Genomic DNA, 27,609 nt, shown 5'->3' on the forward strand with positions numbered 1-27,609 from the left:
AATTGTAACAGTGCAGAAAACGTTTAAGATGTGTCAGAATTTCTGAGTTGTGCTGTGTCCCTGAACGTCTTTCCTGAAACTGGAGAAGGTTTTTTTCCTGCCCCCTCCCCCCCATTCCCTGTACACAACAATCAGACTTTAGTAATTGCAACTTTTCTTTTTCTTTTCTGATTTACAAGCCCACTTGAGGCCTTTTGGATACATTATGCATGAACCAGTATCTAGGGATGAATAATGTTCCATCTTAATTTCTTTTTTCCTTTGCACTGAACAGTTTTATTTTTTAACAGAAATGCCTTTTTCCTTTTGAGAACTCTCAAAAAATATGTTCCTTTAAGAACCTCCTACACGGTATATATTTGCAATTTGTAAACACAGCATGTCAAGGAATGATTTGATTCAGTGGTGAGACAGCCAGATATTTGCATGTCATGAGGTCTAAGGGAAACAAACTGACCCTCAGCCTTCCCCCATCCAGGCAAATTCTGATGGGACCCTCAAATAGCTCTGGCAAAGTGTTCTGTTTCTTTTGGACTTGATGAGTGCTTGTTTCTATAAAGACGTGTAATTATTTCTTCCTTTATTTCACTGCGCAAGTTACCAAGAGAAGCAGCTGAAAACTAAATGTGAGTATTGAGGCTTTTTTCCGTTGTTCCTTTATCTGATAATCTTTAAACATGTTAGTAAGAAGGAACTTAATATTTTGAGCAAATATGCAGGAAGTTTTCCCTCACAAAACTGCTGAATAAATTAGATGCAGTCTTCCACATATATATTATGTTTTTAATTTTTTGTATCTAAAGAGATACCACACTTAAATAATTAAAATTAATTTCTTATTCTTTTCATCGTACTAATTGGCTCACCCACTAATTTGCGGAAAGATTTTTGGGGTTTCCTTTGTAAAGAGATGAGAATGAGTTTTGTTTACTCCAAAGAACCATCCAACAAAAAATGAGTATGCTGCTTCCCGTTACATTTTTATCTCCTAGCAAGCCTTCATAGGTATTTGCTTTTGCAAGAAAAACTCCTAGATAGTGTCTTTTCTGTTAAGTCACTTTTTTCTAGCATAAGTAATTTTAACACCTAATGTGGATTGTGGAAGTAAAAGAGTTTCCAAGCTGATTTTTAAAATAAGTCAATATATTGCTGTAAACAACCAGTATCATGTCCAAATTCTCCCTCCACAAAACACTTTGTGTTATCTTTCTTTATTTTTAGGATCATAATTTTGTTTGGAATTTACATTTAGAAATTAAGTTTCAGATGCCTTTTTTTTTCTTGTTTGTGTTAATATTTTTCTTCTCTTTGTGCAACAAATCATTATTTGTATAGTAACAGAAGAAACTGTGGTGGATTTGATAGATTAACATTATAACAGATTGCTGATGGTCATCCCATGTAATTCTATTGCAGGATCAGGAAAGTCACTTTGACTCAAGGGTGTTTACTTGATAGAATATTGAGAAGATACTAACTAACTTGCAGGGTTAGAGAAAAATTAATTCAAAAGCTGCTTGAAAGAGATTCTGAAGTATGATGTCTCCCAATTATTTGCAGGCAATCATCATTTATAAAGCATGTATTTTCTGGTTGACATTATAAGACATATGTTCCATCACCTCTGTACGATAATCCCAGCTTTTTTCATTTATTTTCCCTACCAAAGTTTTATTTTTTGAAAGAACAGTTAAGAACTTTTAGGATTGTCTAACCACAGACAGACAGAAAGAAATATTTTAACCAGCATGCTTCCAAACATCAAGCCCAAAATCAGAGGGTGAAATTCCAAACCTGTTGGAAGGAGCAGCCCTCCTGCTGACTCAAGCTCTAGGCGCCATCAAGGCTTTTAGATCACCTGGAGAGTAAATCCAAGCTGAGTTTTTCTCCACACTTCCCTGCCAATTTAGGGGGAATGATGTTTATAAATTAATCATTTCTAGTTCAACTATTCTATTAAAATCTCTAGAGCCCTCAGTTTTGAAGCTGGTGGTGAAGTGCTGCTTATGCTGTGCTTGGGCTGCTGTAGCTGAATTCATTCCTCTGGGAAAGAGTGCTCAGCTCTTATGAGAAAGGAGGCTGTGAGTCCCTTGTTTCATACATTTGTGCTTTCCTGTAAAAAGTCACAGGGATCAAGTAAGGACATTTTTGTGGAAATATGCAAACATGACTCCAAGAAAACAAGTTAATAAAATCCCATGACATAAATTCTGTAGCAGAGATAAAGGGAAGGACAAGACTCGCAAGGGAAGCTACACTGCCTTAGTTCCCTCATAATGGATGGCTAAGTGTAATTTCTGCTAGAAATCGCCCTGGAGAGGAATTTATGTCTGTCCTTTAGCTAAAAAAAAAAAAAAGCCTCACTTATTAACTCCAGCAGCTTTAAGCTAGTTTTTGTGTATATCCCCATTCTGTGTTGCTGTCTAGTGTGTCAGCTGTCGTCCCTACTTGTTCCCCTTTCTTAGACTTAAGAGTTTTCTTTGATTCTACTTCATTCATACTAGTATTCTGCTTTTCTTCCCAGCTATGGTTGCCTTTGAATTTGTTCAAGGTCCATGTAAAAGGACTGGTTAATTCTTGCACATCTCAGCGTGGTGTGGGTAATGGATCTGAACAGGCTGTCCTAGCTGGTTGCTGGTCTCACACTCAAGAAGTTTATCAGTCAGAAAAATATTAATCTTCCTGTAGTGTGTCTTTGTACATGGGTAGCAGAATTAATAGCAAGAATGGCCAAATGCCAGAGGATGGTGTAGCTGTGGACAGAACATTTTACATAAGAATATTCATCATAACCTCAGAGTCATAAAGGACAATTTCAAAGTGCGCAACTGGAACATTTTATTACTTTCTCTAAATTTGGAAATGTTTTCTACCTCTAGCACTGGGAGTTGACCAGTTGGCAACCTTTGTACGCTGCTTTTAACAACCCCAGGCCAGTGCCATGGATACAGCCTGATGAGCAGACCCATCTAATGGCAAAGGTGCAGTGAATGGCTTCTTTTGATCCCACTTCTGCAGGTTTGCTCTCTGACCTTGAGGAAGTCAATTACTTTCCTTTGACAAGTATTAACCTTTTCTGTAGACAAGTAACTCACAAATGTGTTCTAGGATTACTTTATTACTGTTGTTAGAAAAGCATTCTGTAATCTCCGAAAGGAAGGCTGTAAAATACCTCAGAAGTTCAGGTTTTAATTTTATTCATCAGAAGCCCATAATAGTATTAGGCTTAAACATGTTTATTGAGCTCAGTCTTTCTCAAGTGAGCTCCTCAAGTTTCAAATTCAGCCACATCATGATTCATTTATGTACTAAAACATGCAAAACTGTGGCATACTTAGAGTTCAAAATAATCTAACTTGTATGGGAAAAAATGTTTAAAGTAAAAACTATTTCATGCTGGTCTTCTAATTTGCAATCTTTGTTTAATTTGGTCCTTGAAAAATTGAAGAGCATTGAGAAATACTTCAAATTAAAAGCTCAGACAGTTTGGGTTTGTTAGAATTTTTTAAAACACAGTAGCAGAATTTTTAATTTGTTTGATCACTTGTTTAGACTTTTTACTGAAAACTTTTAATAGATTTTACATAAATTAGCAAAAAGGCTTTGTATTTTATTTGATCCTTGGTGCAGTTTCTGCTGCCGTGTTCCACTCTCTCCCCCCTCAGACCAACTTTTTTCACCACAGCTGGTCAGAATTATGGTCTCTGAGCACCATCCTCTACCAAAACCAGTCAACTCCATCCTAGGTTTGCAAAGATGGTTGTTGCTACATTCTTCACATCATCACGAGAATAAGTCCTTATCAACCAGACTCTACTGATATCAGTGGGCTTACTGTTCCACAGTATCCTTGAGTTAAACTAAATGTTCTTAAAATGTTCCTTAAAGTTAAAAGGAATGTCTTCATTCTTACCAAATTTCCTCCAGCATTCTAAGATTTAGTGGTGGGTTTTATTTGTCTGATGCCAATGTTGACTGTCTTGGGTGTTCAGATAAACTTTAGACTCAGTTTTCCTTCTAATCAGATAAGGTCAATCCTACACTGGAACCAATTTTTAGATAGTGTGTATTTATAATCATAGAAAGAAATCCACTCTGAAAGTCATGGTGCCAAAAACAAAACAACAACAACAACACAAACTTTTTCACATATCAGGACATTACAAAAATCCCAGCAGGGCAGTTACTGAAGGGTCAGTAACCTCACATCATCATAAAGAAAGACAGAATACCATGGTCTACTAATTTTAAATCATAGCCATTTTAAATCATAGAAAAAAAATGTTTAATGTGTGGTGCAGAGACTTTAAGGCTTAAGGGAAATACTAGGATACACGCTCACATGGTGGTTCTGCAGATTTTGTCTTCCAAGAAGGCAGAATAGGTAATGTAGGAGCCACAAAGGCTTCAAGTAGGTGGCAAATGTCACTGGTAAGAGCCCAGGGCTGAATCTCTGTAAGGACTGGTCGTAGTTGCTGCCACAGGATGTGAGGATTTGAGTTAAAATGGAGTCCATGTCATGTTATTCTCTGTCTTGTTTGACAGCACATTATCTACTCAAATGTTCAAGACTCCAGAGGTCTTTAATTAACATTTTTTGCCTGCTTAATGGATGATGCACAAAGCCACATATTTAAAGAGAAAAAAAAAGGGAAAACCACCAACATTTTTTAATCTATATTTGTCCTAGTGACATTGTTATTTTTCTTCCCTGGTAGAGAACAAACGAAAAAAAAACAAACAAAAAAGCACCTTCTCTTTTTTTTTTTACCAGCCCCACTCCTAAAAGGGTTCTCCTAAAAACATTCACCACCTTCAAAATTCCTTTTGTGAGACCATTTCTAAAACTGTTTTTACATTGTGAGTCCATATATCTTCTGACTGTGCTAGAACGAAATCATCTGGATAACTATCAACAGTGAATATAGGGCATGATGTAAAATAATGTGTATATCTGAATATTTAATCTGTATTTTTCCCCAGCCCAAAACCCAGCAGCATGTCCTTGATGCACCTACGTAGATAAACTAATAAGGTTTTCCTGTCCACATTGTATCTAAAGCATCCAAGACAGGAAATAAAAGCAAAAAGCCACCCTGCTATAATTCCACATCCCTGGTGATATGCACACACAGTTGAATTGCACTATTTTGCAACTGCAACCTTGGTGCAGATGCTGAGACTTCATAACTGAATTGTGCATGGAACTGCCCAATAGATAAGATCACACCAACCCTAGACTGCAGCATTAAACTCTGATCCAGAAAATATTAAATCACCTAATTTGACCTCCATGAATTGAGAGAAATTATCCAGAGACATTAATTTGCACAGAGATACCAATGTTCTAAGCGGTCTGTTTTAAGAGAAGACAGCAGGTGGTCATGTAACACTTAGAGGGAAGCAGAAGGAAGGCAAATAAGTCTTTTGAAGAATACCCACAGCATATTTTCATGTTGGTTGTTTGTTGTGAGCTGTCCTAGAAACCTTGCTCGCCATCTGTCTCAGTGAATCATATAACCAGTTCATTACTGTAAAAATGGTAGAATACAAAGAGTGGCACTGCTTTCAGATTTTCTTTATCAGATTAGACGCTCCATGGTCTGTCTTCCTAGCAGATGCAATATATGCATATGTATTTTAATATGCTGTTGCTGTTCGTATTATCTCTGTATTCCAAACTGTCATGGGTTAGCACTGGCCAGATGTTAGTGCACCCATGAATATATGTTTTTTCTCTAACAACTCCTGTGGGATGTGATCAGGAACAGAGCAGAGCAGGCTTAAACCTTGAAAACAAAAAAAACCCACCAAAACTTTATTAATTACATAAGAACAGGGACAGAGATACTCTTACACACACACAGAGACAGAAATAAAAACTTCTTAGAACATTTCTTCTCCCAGTTTCTACCTCCCCACCCATCACTCTTCACAGACCAACCCTTGGGTTTTCGATCAAACAATCACCACTCAAAAACAAACTAATCTTCAATTCAGCAAGGGAGAGAGGAGTCTCTCTCGCACCACAGACTGTTCCTCAGAAAACACGGGTCCACCCCTTATGTGTTTCCATGTCACCCGTGGCACCGCCCGGAGAAGTCTGCTAAGGTGACTCTCTCTTTTTCCTATGACCAGCGCTCTCACCGCTGTCTCATAGGCCAAAACTGCATACAGGGCTTTTTAAGGATGCTGCATGCCAAGCTCTCCCCCTTTTCACCCAGGGGCCGGGATTCCAGGAGCAGGTCTGCCCTGAGGGCAGAGGGTGCCACCTCACCCTCCCCCTCTCTTCTCTGCTCGCTCCACTCTTCAAGTGCCAGTCACTGTAGCAAAAGCAAGGGGCAGCTGCATCCACCCAAAAATGCAGTTTATGTTCAAAAGAGACTCAAGTTCAGTCCATGGCTGACATTATGCAAGAAAAGTCCAGCTCCAAGGCTACTCCTCTCATCCTTCCATCGAATTCCTTCCAATCATGCTTTATCATCTCGGTCCCAGGCCGCTTCCCTCTCTCCGAAAACCACCAGTCATGAGAATCAATGTCTAAGAAAAGTTTCTTTCTGCCAAGCAAGGGTTAACAGTTTCTTCTCGGCAGGGTGCAGGCTGAGGCACTCCCAGGCTCTGCAAACCCCCACGTGGCTCGGCACCTTCTCCCAGAGTTTGGGGGGAGGAGGGGGGTGAGCACACACAGAAGGCACTTCCACAGTTTTCCACCCCTCCATCCTGGACAGGGCAGTTCAGTTCCAGTCCTGTCCCTTCTCTTCTCCCCCCCCCCCCCCCCCCCGGGGGGGACTCCGGCTTACCTGAGCCGACCACGTGTTTCCCCTCCCCCACCCAGCCTCGTGGCCAGGCGGGGGAAGGAGACCTGAGACGTCTCTCTGCTGACACCCGGATCCGAAAAGAGGCCGAGCCCCTCAGACTCCTGCTTTTAACTCTTTGTGTCCTCAGAGGCGTGTCCAAACTTCCGAGTGACCAATCCAGGTGTTAGCAGAAAAGCTGATCACTGATTGGACTGCCCACATCCCCCTGGAAACATTCACCTCCCCCCCCCCAACCACGACACAAACACAGTGCAACCACAGAGCATCAGTAATGCTAAATATCATATCCACACCTACTGTGTTGTCATCAAAAATCCAGAGTCCACAGGCAGAGATCAGACTGTTTCTAGCTCTCTTCAATGTTTCTGCTTACTCCTCTCCTTGTTGCCCAGAAAGGTTGTAGATTTTCCATCCTGGACAATGTTTAAGGCCAGGCTGGATGGAGCTCTGAGCAACCTGGTCTGCTGGGAGAAGTTCTTGTCCGTGGCAGGGGGGCTGGAAACAGGTGATCTTTAAGGTCCCTTCCAATCCTACCATTCCATTATTACTTGATCCTACCTCTTGGAATTGCCCATCTTGAAGCCTGTTTTCCCTTGGGAAGGATTGGAGAATGGCATAGCAGTGGTCACCCCAAACATCTTGCATATAATGGGAAGATGTTTGCAGTGCTACATTTGCAGTGGCCAGCATTTCTTAGGCTGTACAGCAGAGGCTGTACAATGATTTCTGTTGGTGTAATAAGCAGCCTAGGGCTTGTCTGCAGAGCCACATCATCCCTATTTTCAGAAATGAGCTTGATAAGAAGGTGCCAGCCAAGCCTGATGGAACATTGCAAGCAGAAAAACTGGCCTATGGAATATTTGGCCTACAAATCAAAATACCTGGGAACAATGATAAATGAAGTAGAAATCTTACATACCAGTACTACTGACTGGTGTGGCCTTTGCTTTTCCTAAGCTGTAATGCCATCTAACTCATCACAATCTCTAAAGAAGGCTGAGACTAGAAAATTTTACATTTGGTTCATTTTGATAAGGTGTCATCCTTCTATTAAAAGAGTGCTGTGTCTCAGTTTATCATTTTCCTCAGAAAATTAGGTCAGGTTGGCATAGCACAGCTGGAGATAAGAGGAAAAGCCACTGCAGCAGATGCTTGATTATCACTTGGGGGATTTACATTTGGGTTTGGTTGAAGCAAGCCTTTCTTTTTTTAAATAGAGTAATGAAAATTGTTTCCAATTTTATCTTGTTGCTAACAATGCTGCTGCTGATGATCTTTATATTTTTGCTCATATAATTTCTTAAAGCAGTTCTAAGTAGGTCACAGGCTTTTAAATAACCCTTCTCGAAAAAGATGTGCTGTATAGTCAGTTGTAGTTAATGTTTTTAAAAAAAGAATTGTAATTCATGTGATGCACCCCTTCTCACACAATAGAGAAGGAACTTTATCCACCTTGCTGTTCCTGAAATAAAATGGGAGGGTAGGGAAATCTGGTGTCTACAGCTAAAACATCTGCAAAGATGAGAAATTACATGTTTTTTTTCTTTAAGACCTTAAAGATGACCATCAGAATCAGCATTCCCTACTGAAGTTCTGTTACATCTTGTTCATGGCAAGACTGTTTTGTTTGGTGACCTCTGGGCACTTCACTCATCCTGGTATCACAAGTATCATTTCTTATTACTGCAGTTTTCCCTTGGAAAGCTTTCAGTCCCAAAGGCAGGCTTGTGTCACATCCAAGGAGGTGTGTCCCTGCCCAGTGGTGTCAGTGTATGGCTGAGATGCTGCTGTTTCCTTGGGGCACTTCTGCCCAGCTGTGCAGGAATTTTGTCCAGATGCTGTTCTAGCAGAGGTGGTTCCAAAGGGCTCCTCTGATGCTGCTCCCTACCAGCATCCAAAGGGAGCCTAGTGGGAATCTGGAGAGGGGCTCCTCATCAGGCACCGTAGTGATAGGACAAGGAGTAACGGGTACAAACTGAAAGATGGGAAATTTATTATAGACATTAGGAAGAAATTCTTCTCTGTGAGGTTGGTGAAGCACTGGAACGTATTGCACAAAAATTATGGATGCCCAAGCCCTGGAAGTTTTTGCAGTCAGATTGGATGGGTCTAGTGGGAGGTGCCCCTGCCCATGGCATTGGAGTCAAAACCAGATGATCCTTAAGGTTCCTTCCAACCCTTAAAATTCTGTGAGTCTGTGATTTGCACAATAGGGATGAACTCACTGGTGGAAGCCTCAGAACAGGACTTCAGTGCATGTCTTCATTTGCAATTTCCACTTTCTGATTATTTAGACACTATTTGAAGTATTCACAATTCCCTAATGATGGATTGTAGGTGAGTGTCAAGGCAAGAAAGGGTACTTGGAATAAACAGGCATGTACAAGAGCCCTGTTTTGTCATTATGAGAACGCTCCCACTCCTGTTTTAACACCCCTCAGAGAATACTGAGGGTTTGTGGAGACCTTTACCTTCCGTCTTTTGCTGCTCGGCAGTGATAAATTTTCTGTGGTCCATCACAGAATCACGTTGCAGCTCCCCCTGCTGAACCTCAGGAGCCTCCTGTCACCCCACTTCTCCGGTTATGGGGAGGTCCCTCTGGATAACAGCACATCCATGTGGATATCCATATCAGCCTTTCCTCCCACCGTGGGGACACTTGCCAGTTTTCTGTGAGCGCCACCCTGCCCCATCTAACTCTACTCTAATTTGAGTATTCTTTATCAGATGAGCCCTTTGTAACAGATGTAATCTTCAAACCTGTTTTATGGTTCAATATGGAAGTACAACGAAGAATATTGACAGGATTTTACATTAAAAGTTACAGCAGCGCACAGCTGAATTATTTCATCACTTAATTTTATTCCGTATATTTGGCAGTAGTCAGAAAGGAATGAACTCCATAATGACACAGGAGAAAACTCTGGCTCTACCAGACTGTGTGAAAATCTGTAAAAAATGTTGGTTTTATTTCAGAAAAAAAAAAAAAGAGGAAGAATGTAGATGACAACACCATTTGAGTTTGTATGGTGTAAACAAAGCAGACAGCAATACCAGTTAAGGAAAAAATTACAAAATTCCTCAGATGCTTGATCCCCTAGTTAAGCCACAGCTCTTGCCCTTTGCCTGTAGTCATGGGGTGCGTAAACGTAGTACAATTCAGTACGAATTACCAGAGCAACCTCTAAAATACCTGCTTTGCCTTAACACCCCACCAAAACAGTGTCACCTGTGGATCACAACATAGGATATTTGGGTTGTTAGAGCTGCATCCCATTTGGCATCCATCCTGGCTGCTTAAAGGAGAATTTTCTCACTGAGAGCTCTGGACTCTCTCAGATGCTTCCAGGACCTGACACTGTATTACTGTCCTGTGCCACAGAGATAAGATAGTTCAGAGTTAATATCTGTGCCTTCTTTCCTGTAGGTTCTTAGTTTGACTTGATCTGTGATATATGCCCCTAGTTGCTATTGCTTCCCTAGCCATTTTTAGAAAAACAAATATTACAGAACCCTTAATTTATGTAAATGCATGAGACAAAAATAGAAATAGGGGAAATGCAGTCAGCAAGTTCATGCAAATAAGGCAAATCACATTAAAAGATAAAACATGCACTCACCTGAAAATGAACAAGTGCCTAAGGCAGCATGTGTTCTCTTCACAGGAGATCAAATTGTTTTTCTTATCTTTCAGTGTTGTTCAAAGGATTTTTTCCCATCGTTTTAGTTTCTTTATGCCTCTCTAACAAGGAGCCTTATTCCAATAATTGTAAGCTCCTAAAGAAAAAGATGACAAAGCTCAGTGGCAGGTATATTTAGATTGGGAAATAGTACATCAGAATTGCCATGAAGTGAAAGAATATTTTTACCTGTATGTACATATCTGCATCCGTATGTATATATTAATTACATCCTGAGCAGTATGAATGTTTCTGGGCTTTTTATTCCTGTATGATGTGAGGGAGATTAAGATATATTTATGGAAAACATCAAGATAAATTATTGAGTGGTATATTAACCTTCTAGCTCTGCTTTTTAGCACCAGTGAGAAAACAAGCATTCTTTTCCTGGTGATTCCATATTTATCAGGATTCACAGCTTCACAACCATGTTCTTAAAGCTTTCTTCCCTGGAGGTCTTCTAGTGCTCTGCATTTTATAGGAAATCATTTGACTCTCCAGAAAGTCCCTGTCCTAATTTGTTGTAGCTAAGTTCTATCTTAATCTGCTTTAACAGCAGGCTGACTAGCCAGATCTGGGTTTTGTATTTTCATCTCTTTTATGATTCAGTCCATGAAATTGCTGCATTCTCAAATCTGAACCCAGGGACTCCAGTTACAATATCCTCACGTCCTTGACAACATCTCTCTGCACCGCCTTGGAATATTCCTAACACTAAAAATGATACCACGTATCCCTGCCTACCAGGTACATAAAAATCAACAGTATTTAGTTTCCAATTTAAAATGTTCCAGTTTAAATAGTAAAATCATCTTTTCCCAAGGAACAGCAACATGGCAATCTTTCCCTGCGCCTAGGACTCAAGTGAGCAGCTGGAATGGTGGAATCAGCATTTCATTCCATGAGAGTGAATAACATCAGATCTCCAGAGATTTCTTAACTGACCTTCAAAACACAAAGTCTAGCTTCCAGCAAACTTAAAGTAAACATATTTCTCTAGAGATTAGGATCAAAGCACAAGAAAAGCATTCTACTTAGCTGCGTGGCGCACGTACCATTACTTATTCAAGCAAAGATAAGTGGTGCTGGGAGAGACAAGATTCGCCCTTTTTGTTGCACTTTCTAATGGTGAAAGTAGTTCTCAAAGGTTATCCATACCTTTGCCAAAAGGTTTGCAAAAATTTTCCTTCTTTTGCGTACCATTGCTGCTTCATTCCCAAACATGGTCTTTTATGAGGATTCATGGTCAAACTCCTAAGGCGTTCTGAAAAAAGTCTTGAGCAAATCGAGAATTTTACTAGAGGAGCAGCCCAAGAACACCCTCAGGCTTTCACTCTGTTCTTGTAGGTACTTTTTAAAGTTCTCAAGCAACAACTCTCATCTGTATGACAGGATTAATAACACTTTGCTCCCATATCCATATAGGGGTTTAGGAGGATAATTACGTAGTTCTGAAGTATTACAGTAGTGGGTCTTGTTTATGCAAACAACTTGGGCTTCCTGGAACAGACTGACTTCCTGGGGGAAAAAAAATGATCAAGAGACCACTTTTTAAAGAAAATTACTTGGTATGCAGAGTTTGTGACAACTTAAAAACCTGATTGACATTCATTAGAATGAAAAAAACAGAGCTGTTTCTACAGATGTGGGAAGGTATTTCTCGGTGAGCTTTGTGCAACAAAAATGTGCTGTAAGTAACAAAACTTTTCATGAATACCCTGTTTGGATTTTGCTGTTGCCACTTTTAGGCTGAGATGAAGCTGTCAGGAAGCAGGATACTGATCCAGCAAGGAGGGGTCAGAAAGGTGGTTCACTCAGGGTTGTCCTCCGAGGCAGTTCATAACTTTAATTCCCACTGAAAAAAAGAAATGAAAATCCTATGAAACTCAGTTTCAAGCCTGTCCTGTGACCTTGACTATGGAGCACAGTTAATCACAAACACTCCTTGGTTGTGTCCTTAGACACCAGTTTGTATTTCTTCCCCAATACAGAGCAAAATGCGCAAAACTTAACCTTGATTTTGGTCGTGACTGTGATTGTGCATTAAATGAACTGAGCTCTGCCTGGGATTTTTTATGTCTTGTTCTGTAAATGTACAAGAAAATGGATATAATTTTCTTATATAAATGGGTTTATTTGTTACACATTCAAATCTCTGTTTGTTTTTAAGGAAATGAAGTCCAGATTCAAACCCTGTTGTATTCTTTTTCCAAGGATATCACATAAAACACATCAGAAATATTTTTAAGAAATCATATTTCCCACTGATCTGAGTTCCAGATTATTTTATTTCCTTACTACACCCTGTCTTGGCTGACACAAATATCAAGAGTAGTAAGGATTATCGTATATCAATTCAACTCTAAAGAGTTTCAATTTACAGGAGCAACAAGTTTTCCAATCAAGTCATTACTTTTGGTCTGATATAAGTATGACAGCCTCTCTCCCTGCCTCCTTTCCACTGTTTTAATACTACACTTCCCACAACAGATTAATAAATGCCTGACCTTACACATTGGTGCCAGAGGAAACCTGCAGTAATTGGGTTTTTTTCTCACAGCTCAAACAGCCATTTTGGCTTAGAGCTTACCAAAGCAGAAACCCAGAAAAAGATTTTATGCCTTTTTAAAACTGAACCATGGGTATAAGACAGTCAGTGAGTGTATAAAAACAAAGTGTGAGGGTGTAACTCTAAGTGGACTAGCTGTAGGCTTTGTCATGGATAAGAACTCCCTCTAATCTTGTCTTGTGTATGTTCTTCCTTATTCTCAGGCTCTGCATTTCTCTCTGCTTGAGAGAAACTGATTTGCCCTCTTATTCAAAGTGCAAAAATTTCAGCTGCCCAAAGTCACTGACATGTAAATATTTTAGGAGACCTTCCCAGTTGTTTTCAGCTCCTCTCAAATTCATGACTGCTGGTGTTGGCTGCAGCTACAACCATCGAGTTTAATAAAGAGTGCAATCCAACGAGCTCAGCAGATGTTTTTGGGGTTGCTTCACTGTGGACTTTCTGGTTTCCTCTTCCTTCATTTCCAAGAATCAATACCCAGTTTTAGTAAAGTGATGATGATACAACCAGCAATAAGAAGACAGAAATAAATCTTCATTTCCACAATCCTTAAAGCATTCACTATTCCAGATATATAAGCATCTGAGTTTTGGATGCTGGTCCAAGCCTCTTTAGCCTGAAAAACTGAAGGATGGGAAAGTCATACAACTGACTCTCAATAGATTTGTGGTATTTCCTGCACTTGTCTGGCACAGAAATATAAAATATCTCACATTATTTTGGTACTGCCAACATGGAATCTGGCAATAAAGAAATATGTAAGAAAAAGCACTCTTTCCCAGTAACAACAAGGGGAACGTCCTCTGAGTTCTGATTTTGTTTGACTTATGATTTAGTTTATTTTTCTATATATTTTACTCTTTTACTCTCCGGGGGTATTTGTATGACCTTACAATGCCACCAAATATTAGCAGCACAGCTGGGATAATGAAAAAAACAGTCATATATTCTGGAGTCATATAACCTTGTCTTCCTTTTGTTGGGTCAGGTAAATGTGGGGTTATTTTGAAAAGAAAGGAATGACCAGAAAGACAGGAGTTTCAAGAGAAAGTCAGAAACACACTACAAAGTGCCTGCCTCTTCTCTTTGGCCTTTTAACTCTGCAGGGGGTTTCATTTCTGAATTATTGCCTCTATCTCCATTACCTGATTCCTGGATGAACCATATCTCAGAATCCAGTACCTAATGCTCATAACGCCAGTAGTTGTACAGAGAATGTGAAGATGGCTTCATTTTCAGGTGTCTGACCTGAAACAGTGTTGACTAAGCTGAAGCAGCCCTCTTGCTCCCCATCATGTAGGTAACACAATTCACAGTATATGTTGTTAAAGGCTACCATTTTATAGTAGAATAACGCAGCATTAAGACATCCAGGGCACTGCAAATGACCAGGAAGTGCCTGGTCCAGGTAATGGAGCATTACTTAGTATTTGAGCAAGCAAATGGCCATGCTCTGAATTACACGATTTTTCCATCTCCTGCAGATCCCGTGGAGGGCCCCAGCAGGATGGCCAGCAGTCACACAGACTGCCATTTCTGCCTGCAGTCCCTGCGTGGCAGGCAGTTCGCCCTAAGAGAGGAGAACGCTTACTGCGTTCCGTGCTACGACAGCCTGTACGCCAACCCCTGCCACGAGTGCAAGCAGCCCATCGAGTGCAGCTCCAAGGTAAGGATTTCTCTTTTGTTCCTTGTTAGAGCAAACACAAATCCAATTTCTTTAATGGCAGATTTGGTATCCACCCCTTTGCGTATCCCTCTGTCGCTGAAGAAGCCTAAGCATAGCTGTTGTACACCCACACACAGCAGAGTGAAACAGTGCTGTTTTCCCTGAGTAGGAAAGCTCTGGGATCAAAGATGGGATCAAATCTGCACATGCATATCCCCCAAGCATACAGCAAGGCTGTGGTGTGTGTGTGGACCTCAGCTAGGCTCCATCCTTCACTTCCAGTCACTCACTGGCTGCAGAGGCTGCACAGTGCTGGAGGGTGATGGGGTGGGTGGGTAATTGAGTGTATCCATTGATTGACACCTTGGAATTTCTGAGAGATGTTCATTGAAAAAATATTTTGAGCATTGAATAAATTACTTTGACTGGTAAGTAGGTGTTGACAAGCAGATGCCAAGCTGAGAAGACATGTTTATAATTTGCATATTCTCTCTCTCTCTCTCTTGAAAATTAAGTATTTTTTAATGTCTTTCCTTTTGTCTTTCCTTTTACCTCTCCATATTTTTTTACAATATTAATTAATAATTCCAGTTCCTCTGTGGTCTTTGACAGGGTTTCTAGTATCCCATACTTCAATTTAGAGCACATGTACTTGACTTTGAATTTTAAGGTGAAATGAATTCTATCAAAAAGTATTGCCAAGTTCAGTATCTACTGGTCACCTTCTCCCCATGCTCTCTTTGCCTATGTTACATAGAAATAAAAGGACAGAAAGTTATTAAAATAAACCTCTTACAAGGCTTTCCCAGCCCAAGTGCTTCAAAACACATTGTCTGAGTACAGGAATCATCCAAGGAACACGCTGATTTGGATGAAGACACTCCTCAAATTTTCATCAGCATTTCACAACAGCAATGTTGAACATGTAGCACCAGTCAGGTTTGCCAGAACACATGCTTCGAGTTCACATAATTTCACTTTTAAAATCAAAAATTAAATAAATGACAGGATTACTGTTGTTGAAGATCATAAACAAAAAGCCACATCTTTGGACTGAGTGGAAGGAAAAAAATGTGAGCAAAAGCAGATGTGGTAAGAATGGAGTGCACCTGGCTAGAGACATCTAGAAAAGTGGCACACAGAGATCTCCAGCTGATTGTCTCACCTCTGCCAAGGGGCTAGAGCTTGGTTTTCTTCCTCTCCTCCTCACCCAGTCTTTGTCTCAGGCTGCTCAGGGCTGACAGCCTAGTTCCTGCAAGGTTCAGAGTGCTAACTAAAGCAAATGAAAGTAGTAGGTTCTCAGCACCTCCTGGAACAAAGCCTAGTATTTCTTTCATTTTTAGCTCTTTAAAATGCAGGAACATAATAAAGGAGAATGATGAGATTGGATTTGTGCCCTTTTATGTTTCTTGTTTATAAAAAAGCCCTGGAAGGGTTTATTTTTTAAGCTGTGAGGGTTTCTTGGAGATGCATTTTTCCCTTTCTTTTCTAACTTTGGAAAAGTTAAATCTGCTGTTTGGACTTTTTTTGAATTCTCAGTCAGTATCTCATACATATACTGTTAGCTCTTTCATCCCTTAAGCCCACTGAGTCTTAAACAAATATGTTTTCTTCCAAGTTTTCAAGGGGATTTATATCAAATGTAAACAAAAGCAATGATTTTTTCTTAATCTTAATAATAATCATTTTGTTCTCAATGAGATTTTTAATTGCTTGTTGTCTGACATAACTTAGCATTATGTCATGTCAGCCGGAAGAAGAAGTAGTAACATTGAAAATGCATAAGGTTCCTTTTGAATTCTGTAGAATATGGGCTTCCTCTCCAGTGGTCTGTGCACATTAAAAATGTTGATCACGTGTTTCCCCTTGAGAGACAAATGTAATATATAATGTGGTTCTTCCAATAAAGACATGCCTTTGTTACAAAAGGAAGGACCTTCTGCCAAAGCAGCTCGTAGTGGCCTCTGCAAGGGATCTACACAAGTGTGACATTGAGTACCTACACCTTCCCTGAGCACACTTCTGCTTGGATCCACCACTGCAATGCTCCTTGTTTTTTGTTTTAGTTCTGAAAGGAACTGAAGAATAAATAAATGTTTCATTAACATGAGCTTACTTTCTCCAAGGATCTGGCCTACAAAGGCCGCCACTGGCATGAGGGGTGCTTCAGGTGTGCCAAGTGCAGCCGCTCACTTGTGGAGAAACCATTTGCTGCCAAGGACGAGGTCCTGCTGTGCACTGAGTGCTACTCTGATGAGTATTCATCCAAGTGTTTTCACTGCCAGAAGACCATTATGCCAGGTAAGACAACAGGGGCCCTTTGCTGAGACATGGAACCACATTTTTAATAATAATCACCTCCTGGAATAACCAAGCTACAAGGTCCTTGACTTTCAGAGCAGCTTTGAGGTGACTACTCTTCCTCTGTGTGTAGCACTCTCCCAGCAGTGGAGAGAAAGCAGGCAGACACTTCTGACCTATCACTGACAGGTTTTATTAATCTTTATAAAAATATTAAGAGTTCAATGCAGGGTAAAACGTGTTCATGTGATGTCCTTGATTCTGTTGCAGTTCTTAGGAAGCATATCCTGCTGTGAGCAAAGGTAGACAAATGAGCTCTTGTGACAGGAGAGCCAGATGAGACAAGTCATCTGCATGTTTTCCACCTTGAGCAGACCCTGTGCTTGTCTTCTTTATACTAGTGCTTTCACTCAGAAGTGTGTTTTATTTAAATTGTCAAAACATGACAATTTACCTTCAAATCAGTAGCAGCATTTTTATTAAAATGAATAAAGTCCATTTTAAAATATTGTCCGTGTTTACAATAGGCTTACTTGCTGCCATTAGCAACCTCAAAAATCCTGCACTTTCCACTAAACTGCTTCTCAGCTTTGACTGTGTCTCTTCAGGACACACTCCAGACTTTTCATTGCTACCACATCAGTAAAGCTCATACAGCAGATTGATTACCCAAAAGCTGCCTCTTCACAGGCATCTGAGAGAAGCCACTTGCTGCAAAAAGAAGCTGCTTGCTTAGGAAAGGGTATTCCTAACTTTTGGAACAGACAACATCTGTAAATTTGGCAGTGATGTTGGAATTTTATTTTTCAGTGTATCTTAATGCCGAACAGTAAAATTCAGGCTGTGCAAAATTATAGTCTTACTATTGATACTAGATTATTCCTGCAGTATTCAACCTGTAACACTAGTTTGTTTTTTTACAGTTTGTTTCCTTCTCATTACAAGTAAAATCTTCATTAGTGGAAACAAATATTGTAACAATGTGGTTGTGTTCATTTTAAGGATTATAAACTGCTTTAATTTAAACTCTTACAGGATTACACTTAAACATTTTAGGAATTTTAAACTGTTTAAATAGTTTACAAACATATTGTCAAATAGGCACACCTCACTAGATGTGATCCAAAAAGTGCCAGAATACAGTCAGGTTTGCATTATTACCTTCTGGTTATATCCATGCTGCTTGTTTTGTTCCATAGTCTAAATCATTCCAGCAAGCACCTGAAGGTGTGAGAAACAGTACAACAGTGGTGTGGGAATGCCAACCAGTCTCTGTATCATTAATTCCCTTCTCATCAGCTTGCTAGCTCTCTGTTGAAAAGACCTAGTCGTGAAAGGCAGTGAATTTAGCCTTCTGATCTCTGGGATGAAGCTGCAAACCTCTTGTGTCTAAATACAACCAGTAGTTTCTCCACTGGCCCCACAGTTCGAGGAGCAGGTACAGTGGGATTAATGTTATAGCAGCAATCCTCTTTGTCATGTGGAAAGGGTGGTAAAGCACCTTGCATCTCCCTGTGCAGTCTGATGCTACCTACAGCTAGAAAGTTATGGATGGAGATCCACTGGAAAAATTGCTCCCAGATATATCTGCGTATCTTAGACATATGTTTCTACATCAAGATTTGGCACCTGTACTCAGAGATAAAAGCTCTGAAATTTCTCTGACAAACATTTAACTGAGCAACTTTCTTGATTTATGATGTATCAAAAGCATCTAGTTAAACATGATGAAAAGAATTGTTGATCTAGGACAGAAATGGTGAGCTAGGAGAAAGCAGTGTAATGTGCTGTATCACAGAAAAAATATTACTTTTAGAAAGTTGCCAATTTAGGCTGATTAAGACAAATAATGCATTTATAAGAGAAGGAGCCTGAGTTTAAGAAAGAAGACAGGACAATAATAAGTGTACTAAACATCCAACAAATTAATCTGTAATTTATAAAAGTGTTGTGTGCCTCAACATTATCACTGAATTGGCTGGTTTGAGAGAAACCAAGCAGTTCAGGTATAATCACAAAGAAGAAACCCCAAAAGATTCATATAAGAACAGACTCTAAAAGTCATGTCTTAGGCAATTCAGCATGTCTTTTGCCATATTATCATATGGCACTGAATGTGTTCTTGAAATTTCAAGTGCATTCTTAAAAGCTCTTTTAAATTGAAGATTTTGTTTTCTTGGGTAATCCAATGCTGAGCTGGAAGGTTCAAAACAAGAGCATTCCCAACATTTAAAACTTATACTACAAGGCTGTATCTGAGAGGATTGTTGACATTGTGTTTTTTCAGGTTCACGTAAAATGGAATTTAAGGGAAGTTCCTGGCATGAATCCTGTTTTGTTTGCCAGTATTGTCGGCAGCCATTGGGAACAAAACCATTGATCACCAAAGACAATGAGAATTACTGTGTGCCTTGTTTTGAGAAGCAATTTGCTCACCATTGCTATGCTTGCAAAAAGGTAATTAAACATACAATGCAAAAATTGCCCTAAAGAGATAGTATTGCTTGTGGCAGAAAGGGCTGGATCATGTGAAATGTGGTGAACTAGGAGTAAGATCAGAGTCCTCCCATTGACACTGGACACTGAAAGCCAATTGCAACAGTATCAACTCTTGTTACTCTAAGACTGATTATATCTGAAATAAAATTATTTGCCAAAAAAAAATGCTTTGGGCTTCTTTAGTTATTGATTGTGATTTTTAGCAAAGGTTAAATAAGAAGTTATTTTAAAGTTCTAAGTTACATAAAACCCTTCTTTCCTGAAAAATCTCTGATTTTGCCTTGGTAAACATGCCTCCCTTTCCATCATATTTCAGATTTATTCATATACCTAATTAGCCACCTGAACTGAGCAAATCATCCACAGTCTTGGCTATTTTTTCTTGAAATGTATCAGACAATTAGCAGATCAAGTAACATTCAATTGTGATAACACTGGTCAGGAGTCTCACTGATGCAATACATGATGATATCCTTGTGGCTACCAGAAAACTGGGTTTGATTTCTTTTTTCCCCCAAGTACAGATAAATCAAGTCTTCCCTCCCTCAATTTCTCATGTTTTAAGATTGTCTTTTGTTGATGAAAATACTCAAAGCATCATACTATTCTAGTGTGATACTTTTCTCTAGGGAAATGTTTTAAGCTGCTTTTTTTATGGCAGAATTTTACTTATTCTTCAGTACTTGAATCACTCTAGAGGCATTTCTTTTTTTCTCTTCATCAAATAACTTTTAATTTCCTGTCGTTATGTAATGATTACTTGTAAGCCTCTACCTCTTACAAAAGCTTTTAATTTCAGGAAAACATGCTGCCTAGTTTTTCCTTCAGTAGTTAAACTTTAGAAAGTACTTTTACATATTCCCATGTCTCTACATCTAGCCTTTAATTTGCATTAAATGAACAGTCCTACATGAAATACTCAGGATTTGCTTCTTAAAATTGTAAAAATGCAAATAGTCACCACACATAATAGCTAAAACCATTTTAGTTCTGAAACCTGCATCAATTCCCATGCATGAGGATTGAGCCCAAAGTGATTAAATTCCCAAATTGAATCTTGAATTTTCGTCAGCAATTTTTAGATTTTAATGGAAAAGCAAACATAACCACAAAATAGCCCAAAACTGGAATGTTAAAGGGATTGGAAACTATTTAAATTTCTTTGTTGCTTGACATGACCCAATATTATTCTTTATTTCCCTGAAATTGTATTCCCCAGGGAAATTTGATGATGCCACTATTTTTACTTAAGTTTCTTCACCTTTTTCTCCTCCTGTTCCAACAGCATTCATTCATTCATTCATGCATTCATTCCCTTTCATGTGACTTGATAGTATAAGCACTATCTTACAGCTCATGGTGGTAAAAATTTCTCTGTACAGTCTCTCACAAATTCTGTGAAAACAGCTCTTTACCACACATATGGGAGCCAAAGAGCAATTGGAAATTTCCCTCTTCAGAAATAACCAGTGCACAGCTGTGAGCGAATTGCTGGCAAAGAGAAGTTGATGACACTGATAAACATGTGGTTTTTTTCTTCTTCTGACCATGTAGATCTTTCTGTTTTACCTCTGTTTCTTTACTGTCTTTCTTCCTATTTAAAATACTGTTGCAGTTGCGAGACAGCAAAATACTGGCTGGAGATTAACTATTATCTCAGCATCAATTCTCTCACCCACTGCCTATCACTGAGAATTTCTCTTCTGAGAGCATGCCTGACTCTAAACACTTATCTACAGTATAATAGAAAAATTGCATTTAAAGATAACATCTTTATTACAAATTATGAGGTTATAATGTGGTAGAAAATTGAGAATAACAAACCGGTAGCATATGGAGTTCAATTGCAGATTAGTTAAATGGATAATCCAGATGAAAAAAAGTTGATGTGACTCCCCCTCTCTTCTCTTGTGCATACCGGAAGAGAGAAAACAAGTGGAAGTACTTATGAAGGATTGGACAATCCTTCCTGGGTCACACTTTTGTTTCTTTCTCTGTCCTTGTTTGTCAATACATTAGGTTATAACTTCTGGAGGCGTGACCTACAATGACCAGCCTTGGCATAAAGATTGCTTTGTGTGTGTTGTGTGTAAAACTCAGCTGTCTAGACAAAGATTCATTTCCAAAGATGAGCACCCATACTGTGTAGACTGTTTCAACAAATTTTATGCCAAGAAGTGTGCTGCTTGCAAGAAAACTATTACAGGTGAGTTTCACCTTCTAGAGGGGACCAGACAGAAATGAATCATAAGTCTCCTCTCAAAGAAGACTTTCACTTTAGAAAAAAAATATTAAAAATACTCCCATCATAATGAAAGACTGAAGGAGATAGCTATGAGAGAGACTCTGTCTGTGTCACATGTCCTGTATCTTGCTAGGACATACTGATCACACATGTTATATATGACTTCTAATTAGACATGTGTGTCACTGGTCCATGATAGCTGAAGTTTTCTGAGAGCATTTGCTGGTGTTCTCCATTTTAATCCTATCATCTGTGGAGCCAGCTGTTGAAAAGTACAGCTTGATTCTTACAGATGCAGGCTGCATATGTCATTGGACAAAGAAATCGATGAATATCCAATCACATGTGCATGATTAAAAAAAAAAAAAACAAACTACAAAACAACAATAACAGCAAAAAATCAAAACTATTCAAATTCCCTCAGTCATCAAGATTTTATTTCAGATAATTCTCCTAGGAATCTCATTATCTGGTAATTTCCAAAAGAATCCATCTTGAAGAAATTTAATTATTAAATTTCATTTGGAGTTGTATAGAAACTATATGTTTCAACATATTGCAAACAAATTTCAAGAGAGTTTGTTGGGAAGATGAATGGACATTCTGATAAACCCATTGTGTTCGGATCTCATAATGGGATATACAAGCAAGAGACTTGTGGCTTTGCTTGAAATGTTTCCCTCTGTTTAAATTTTAAAGTTATTTTTCAATTCAGCCAATAAAGAACATTTCACACTATGGATTTTTGCTCATTTTTCCGTTTGCTATATGAATGATAACCTGGTCACACATCAGAAAGTCACCTGTTGCATTACTGAACCATGTCCAGCAATACCGGATTCAGATCTTCTCTCTTGTGATACTCTCTTCCAGCTCTTGGATGTGCCAAATACATCTCGTTTGAGGAGCGTCAGTGGCACGGGGAATGCTTTAACTGCGCCAAGTGCTCAGTCTCCCTGGTGGGCCAGGAATTCCTCACTCGGCAGGACGACATCCTTTGCTACAAATGTGGCTCTGCTTCCTAGCCCTGTGGAAAGCTGTACTGCTGCAGTATTCTCACTCTGTAACAATGTCCTTCATTGCTCTGCTGTAAGAAAACCAGAAAAAAGGTACTGCAGTTATTTAGTCATTCAAGTAACTTTCCAACAGCAGTTTAACTCCGTCATAGTTCTCAACTGCTTATAAACAAAAATTAAACAACCGTCCCATACTGGTTAATAAAATGATGCAGAAAAGATTTGTATATATTTTAGGCCTAATTCCAGTATGTTTTCCTTGTAACACACTGCACTCTGCTGTTAGAAGCTTAAAAATTTATCTTTTATCGCCTCTGAACCAGGGAGGATTGTGTAAAGTCTGTTTGGCATATGAATAATGATGAGGCATTAGCACTGATTCACAGATACAGACCTTGGCATGGAAAGCTGGCCACAAGCATTTTTCTATTGGGTCATAGCATTGAAGAGAACACCTTGTAAATATATTCTTCCATACTTTGAGCAAAAAAGATGCTGACAAAGCAGGCAGAAATTGTGAGTAGGAGATGCTTTCCCATTGAGGACCCCAGAGTCAGAGAGGCCCATTCCAAGGGCCAATTCAATGGAAAAAAAGGTAATTTTCCTTCCCTTACTGGGATTGCTAACCAAAGAAGTCACCCAAAACACTACAGCACAAGTCCTTTTCCAAAACTGGGTAACTGTACTTAATTGTTTAGGCATAGCTGCTCTAAAACATAAATAAACCCATATTTTCAGCTACTGCAGGAGGTAAGGATTGCCCAAGATTGAATTGTGCTGACATTTTCCCATAACTAATATGCCTTAAGACTCTGTTTCACTGTCTTTGCTATACCTTCAAATACAGCCCTAAAATACCTTTTTGTTGTTGTTAGTTGACACACAAGCCAACTCATACTGGTCCCTTTAACTTTGTGCTTTCCTTCATTCAAAACAGCTTTGCCAGCAATTGAAGCCCTGTAAAGACCTTACCTGCTTGGGCTTTGATTCACGGTTCGTTCCTCTGCTTGTAAATTCCTGCTTGTGGACAGCAGGCCATAAACTCTCCAGAACCAATTCCTGATTCATTTCACCATTAGTTAAAACATGTGTTTTCTAACAGTATGTCAAGAATTAGTAATTGTCATTGCAAGCCAGGCAGCTCTTGCTTGCAGTACAGAGCCTTACTTTCTAGGTAGCCAGCCTTTATATCTGCTTGCTGAGCTCCAGTACTCAAAAGTCTACCATTAAAGGTGATCTAGAGCTGAGTTACAAACATCTATCTTCTTCCTTCTTCCACAGTGTGTGTTACAGAGCCACTGTGGATGGAGCAGTGATATTAGGAATGGCAGGTTCTGCACTGTCTAGCAGAGTTTGAGTTTTCATCTCGCAGGTCTTTAAGTCATTCTTCTTTAGACTCTGACCTTGAGTGCACAGAGTTATTTGGCTGACTTGAATGGCCTTTATTCATATTGGAGACAGCCACTACTTTAGGTAGAAAAGTGAAAAACAGAAAAAGAATATGTGTGCATGGCTAAGTGCCCATGGCATAAAATCAGTATGGAAAATGACTGACCAATGAGTACATAGCAGTCTGTTGTCAGTCAATAAAATATTGATCTTTTGCTCTATGTGGTGTTAATTTTTGGTTTTCATTTTCTTCTTTCATGGTAGTTTTTATTGCAGTTTAAAGTTTGATTAGTTTATGTTTTTCATTTTATCCCAGCTGCTTCCTCTATTTACACATCTCCTATGGCTGACACAGGTTCTTGGTAAGGCTTAGATTCCCATAAATAGAATTATGTTTTATTGCCTTATATGTATAAATACATATATATATATACATACAAACTCACAGACATAGTGGTTCACAATTACGTATGATGTTCTAAAACTTTGCACTGAGCTACAGAAATTAGTAAATGTTAATGGTCCTTAATTTTTTTAATTAAAATTATGAATCACCATATTTGGGTTTGTCTGTGGGGTCTACCTTTTGTTTGTTTGCGTGAAATAACATTCAGCACATCTCAAGAATGTGATTAGGGCCCTTTATTCAGTGTCCTCTGAAGAATCATACATCTTAATTAAAAGTTGATGCAGGAATTACCAGGCAGCCTCCTCAGACATGACAGAGTCACAGGTCAGACACACTGATCATGATAATCCCAGTCTTCCAGCCTTAACATTTATGAAAATGAAATTCTTCTCTGACTCATCAACTAATCATATTTTTAGAAATACCAACTGAATTATTTATTTCTTCTGCAGTAAATACAGTACAGTCAAATCTGACACTGAGCATTTTCACTTCAGAATAATAGTAAGAAATAAATGTGATTACTATATATAGTCTGAATAAAAGTTATATTAGAGAGCAAATTGCTGTTTCCTGGTCTCTGTCACCAGCTTCCAATGCCTGAATATAAGTACAGTGATACTCTGGTGGTGGGCTGACCCTGGCTGGATACCAGGTGCCCACAAAAGCTCCCCTCTGCAGCTGGACAGGGGAGAAGAAACACTCAAGGCTCGTGGGCGTATATAAGGAGAGAGAGACATCTCTCAGCAATTACTGTGACAGGAAAGCAGTCCTGACTTGGGGAAAAATAATTTATTACCAATCAAAGCAGAGTGAATAATGAGAAATAAACCAACATTTTAAAAATGCCTTTTCCCCACGCTTCCTTTCTTCTCAGGCTTAACTTTACTCCTGGATTCTCTACCTGCTTCCCCCACAGGGATGCAGGGGGACAGGAAATGGAGGCTGTGGTCATCACACATTGTCTCTGCTATCCCTTCCTCCTCAGTGGGAGAACCCCTCACACTCTTTCCCTGCTCCGGCATGGGGTCCCTCCCACGGGAGACAGTCCTCCATGAACTGTTCCAATCTGAGTGCCTCCCACAGGTTATAGTTCTCCCAACACTGCTCTTGTGTGGGATCCCTTACATGGAGTGCAGCCCTTCAGGAAAAGGCTGCTCCAGTGGGTCCTCCATGGGGTCACAACTCCTACCAGAAAACCTGTTCCAGTGTGGGCTCCTTGCTCCACAGGTCTACAAGTCCTGCCAGGAGCCTGCTCCAGCACAAGTTCCCCACAGGGTCATAGTCTCCTTCATGCACCATGTTTCTGCCAGAGGATTCTCTGGGGGCAGAAAGCAGATATCAGCTCCACCATGGACTCCCATGTGTTGCAGGAGAATCTGCTCTGGCACCTGGAGCACCTCCTCCACTTCACTTACCTTGCTGTCTGCAGAGCTGTTTCTCTTACATGTTCTCACTCTTCTCTTTGGCTGCTGCCTCCACAGCCATTCTCCTTCCTTCTCTCCCCACCCTTTTCCAGTCTGTCATCCCAGAGGCTCCAGCACCATCCCTGATGGGCTCAGCCAGGGCCAGCCGTGAGTCCAACCTGCAGCCAGCTGGCTTTGGCTCTGTCAGACACAGGGGAAGCTTCTGGCACCTTCTCACAGAAGGCTCTCCTGGAGCCCCTCGCCACCAAAACCTGGTCACACAAACCCAAGAAGCTCTGCACAGTTTGGGTCTTTTATACCTTTTGTAGATGAAACCAACTCGAATAGGTGCAGAGAAGGGCAGCAGGAGGAACAGAGTGTCTCCGGAGGACTGTAGATCTGAAGGGAATAGGTGGCTGCTCTAAGCGAAGAGACTACATTTGGTTCAAGAACAAAGGCTCAGCATTGGAAACTGGAAATTAGAAGGTGATTGCTGCTGCTGAGCAGTGACGCTGTAGTAGAGCCTCTTGCCAGAACAAAGAGGGAAAGAGCAGTGGGGGCAGATTTAAAGTGATGCCTGATCTGTGTGTTAAGTGTCATATAGAACATGATTGCCTGGACTGAGAAAAAAATCAACTTGGTGATCAGCTTCAGTCTGTGTTGCCAACACTGGATTTACTGCAGGATGACCAGGATACAGACTCCAGCACAATTCAATTTTCTTTAATAAACTTTGGAGGGAGGATGGAAAATTTGAGAGATTTATTTTTAAGTACATTTTTAATGTCATATGTTTTTCTTTAACATTGTATTGTTTAATTTTGAAATATATCTAGTTCTTCCCTGTGTATCTAGCAGCCCAGCTCTAAGATAATCACATTGCTTTTGTAACAATCAAGTTGAAATGCCCTGAGGTGAAGTGATGTCTCTAATGCCCTGGTCACATCTCTGCTTCACTCATAATTATTCCAGACGACCAGGAGGAAAGCTGCCCTTTGGGACTAACTAAGAGTGAATAGGTGCCCTATTACCTCCCTGAATATTTCAGGCTAAAGTTTAAGTTCCTCAGCCATTGCCTAATTGTCAGAGAACTCCCTGAGACAAATGTGCTTAAAATGCAGAGACAAGCCCTGGGGTATTGTTATCTAGTGACCCTTCTCTATCCATATTTCTGAATGTCACATTTTTTACTCTGAGGCAAGGTCATATTATGAGAGCAAGGTATCAGCCTTTTCCTGGACAATTACTTTTAAAATCCAGGCAAGTCTTTGGTAGATGCTGTAGCAGGCAACACAGAGCAGTAGTAATGTTGGAACCCATGACCACTTCTGCATTTCCCAAACAAAGGCAGGCACTGCAGAGTCATGGCTTATGTCTGTGATGAAACACAGACGTTTTTCATTCTCTACCCTTGTGCCTAACTCTCCAGAGAGAAAATCTGTGAGCCTAGACTGAGGAAGAGCTAGGACACAGCCTGGCCATGTCAGTGACATGGATGTCACACCACAGCTCTTCTGCAGTATCTCAGCACATGCAAGTTCAGCTGGTCCTTGTAAGTCTACCAGTGGACAGGTACCAGGTTTTCTTCATCTGACCATGGCTCAGTGTTAC

At 39.8% G+C, this 27,609-nt stretch overlaps 1 protein-coding gene across 3 annotated transcripts; it reads left to right on the plus strand.

The window, feature by feature from the left end:
* The first annotated feature begins 377 nt into the window (after positions 1-377).
* Positions 378-25,198, plus strand: FHL5 (four and a half LIM domains 5). 3 transcript variants are annotated; one of them, XM_063389680.1, is made up of 7 exons: positions 378-626; positions 2,880-3,018; positions 14,552-14,733; positions 16,860-17,034; positions 19,322-19,491; positions 21,553-21,739; positions 22,652-25,198. In XM_063389680.1, the coding sequence occupies exons 2-7, from the start codon at positions 2,991-2,993 to the stop codon at positions 22,801-22,803; spliced, it is 894 nt and encodes a 297-aa protein (XP_063245750.1). In that variant the 5' UTR covers positions 378-626; positions 2,880-2,990; the 3' UTR covers positions 22,804-25,198. The 3 variants fall into 3 exon arrangements, with proteins under 3 accessions (XP_063245750.1, XP_063245751.1, XP_063245752.1); XM_063389681.1 differs by having other exon boundaries at positions 379-626; positions 2,880-2,981; positions 22,652-25,197; XM_063389682.1 differs by lacking the exon at positions 2,880-3,018 and having other exon boundaries at positions 379-626; positions 22,652-25,197.
* Positions 25,199-27,609: the final 2,411 nt, after the last annotated feature.

Source organism: Prinia subflava, chromosome 2 (genome assembly GCF_021018805.1).
Source record: "Prinia subflava isolate CZ2003 ecotype Zambia chromosome 2, Cam_Psub_1.2, whole genome shotgun sequence".
In the NCBI taxonomy this organism is placed as follows: Eukaryota; Metazoa; Chordata; class Aves; order Passeriformes; family Cisticolidae; genus Prinia; species Prinia subflava.

What these genes read in the sequence shown, in the direction of transcription:
- FHL5 (XM_063389680.1), top strand. Translation starts at nt 2,991, where the DNA reads ATGGCTTCTTTTGATCCCACTTCTGCAG. An exon ending in CCATCGAGTGCAGCTCCAAG is followed by an intron (nt 14,734 to 16,859) that starts GTAAGGATTTCT and finishes ACTTTCTCCAAG; the next exon opens with GATCTGGCCTACAAAGGCCG. An exon ending in CCAGAAGACCATTATGCCAG is followed by an intron (nt 17,035 to 19,321) that starts GTAAGACAACAG and finishes GTGTTTTTTCAG; the next exon opens with GTTCACGTAAAATGGAATTT.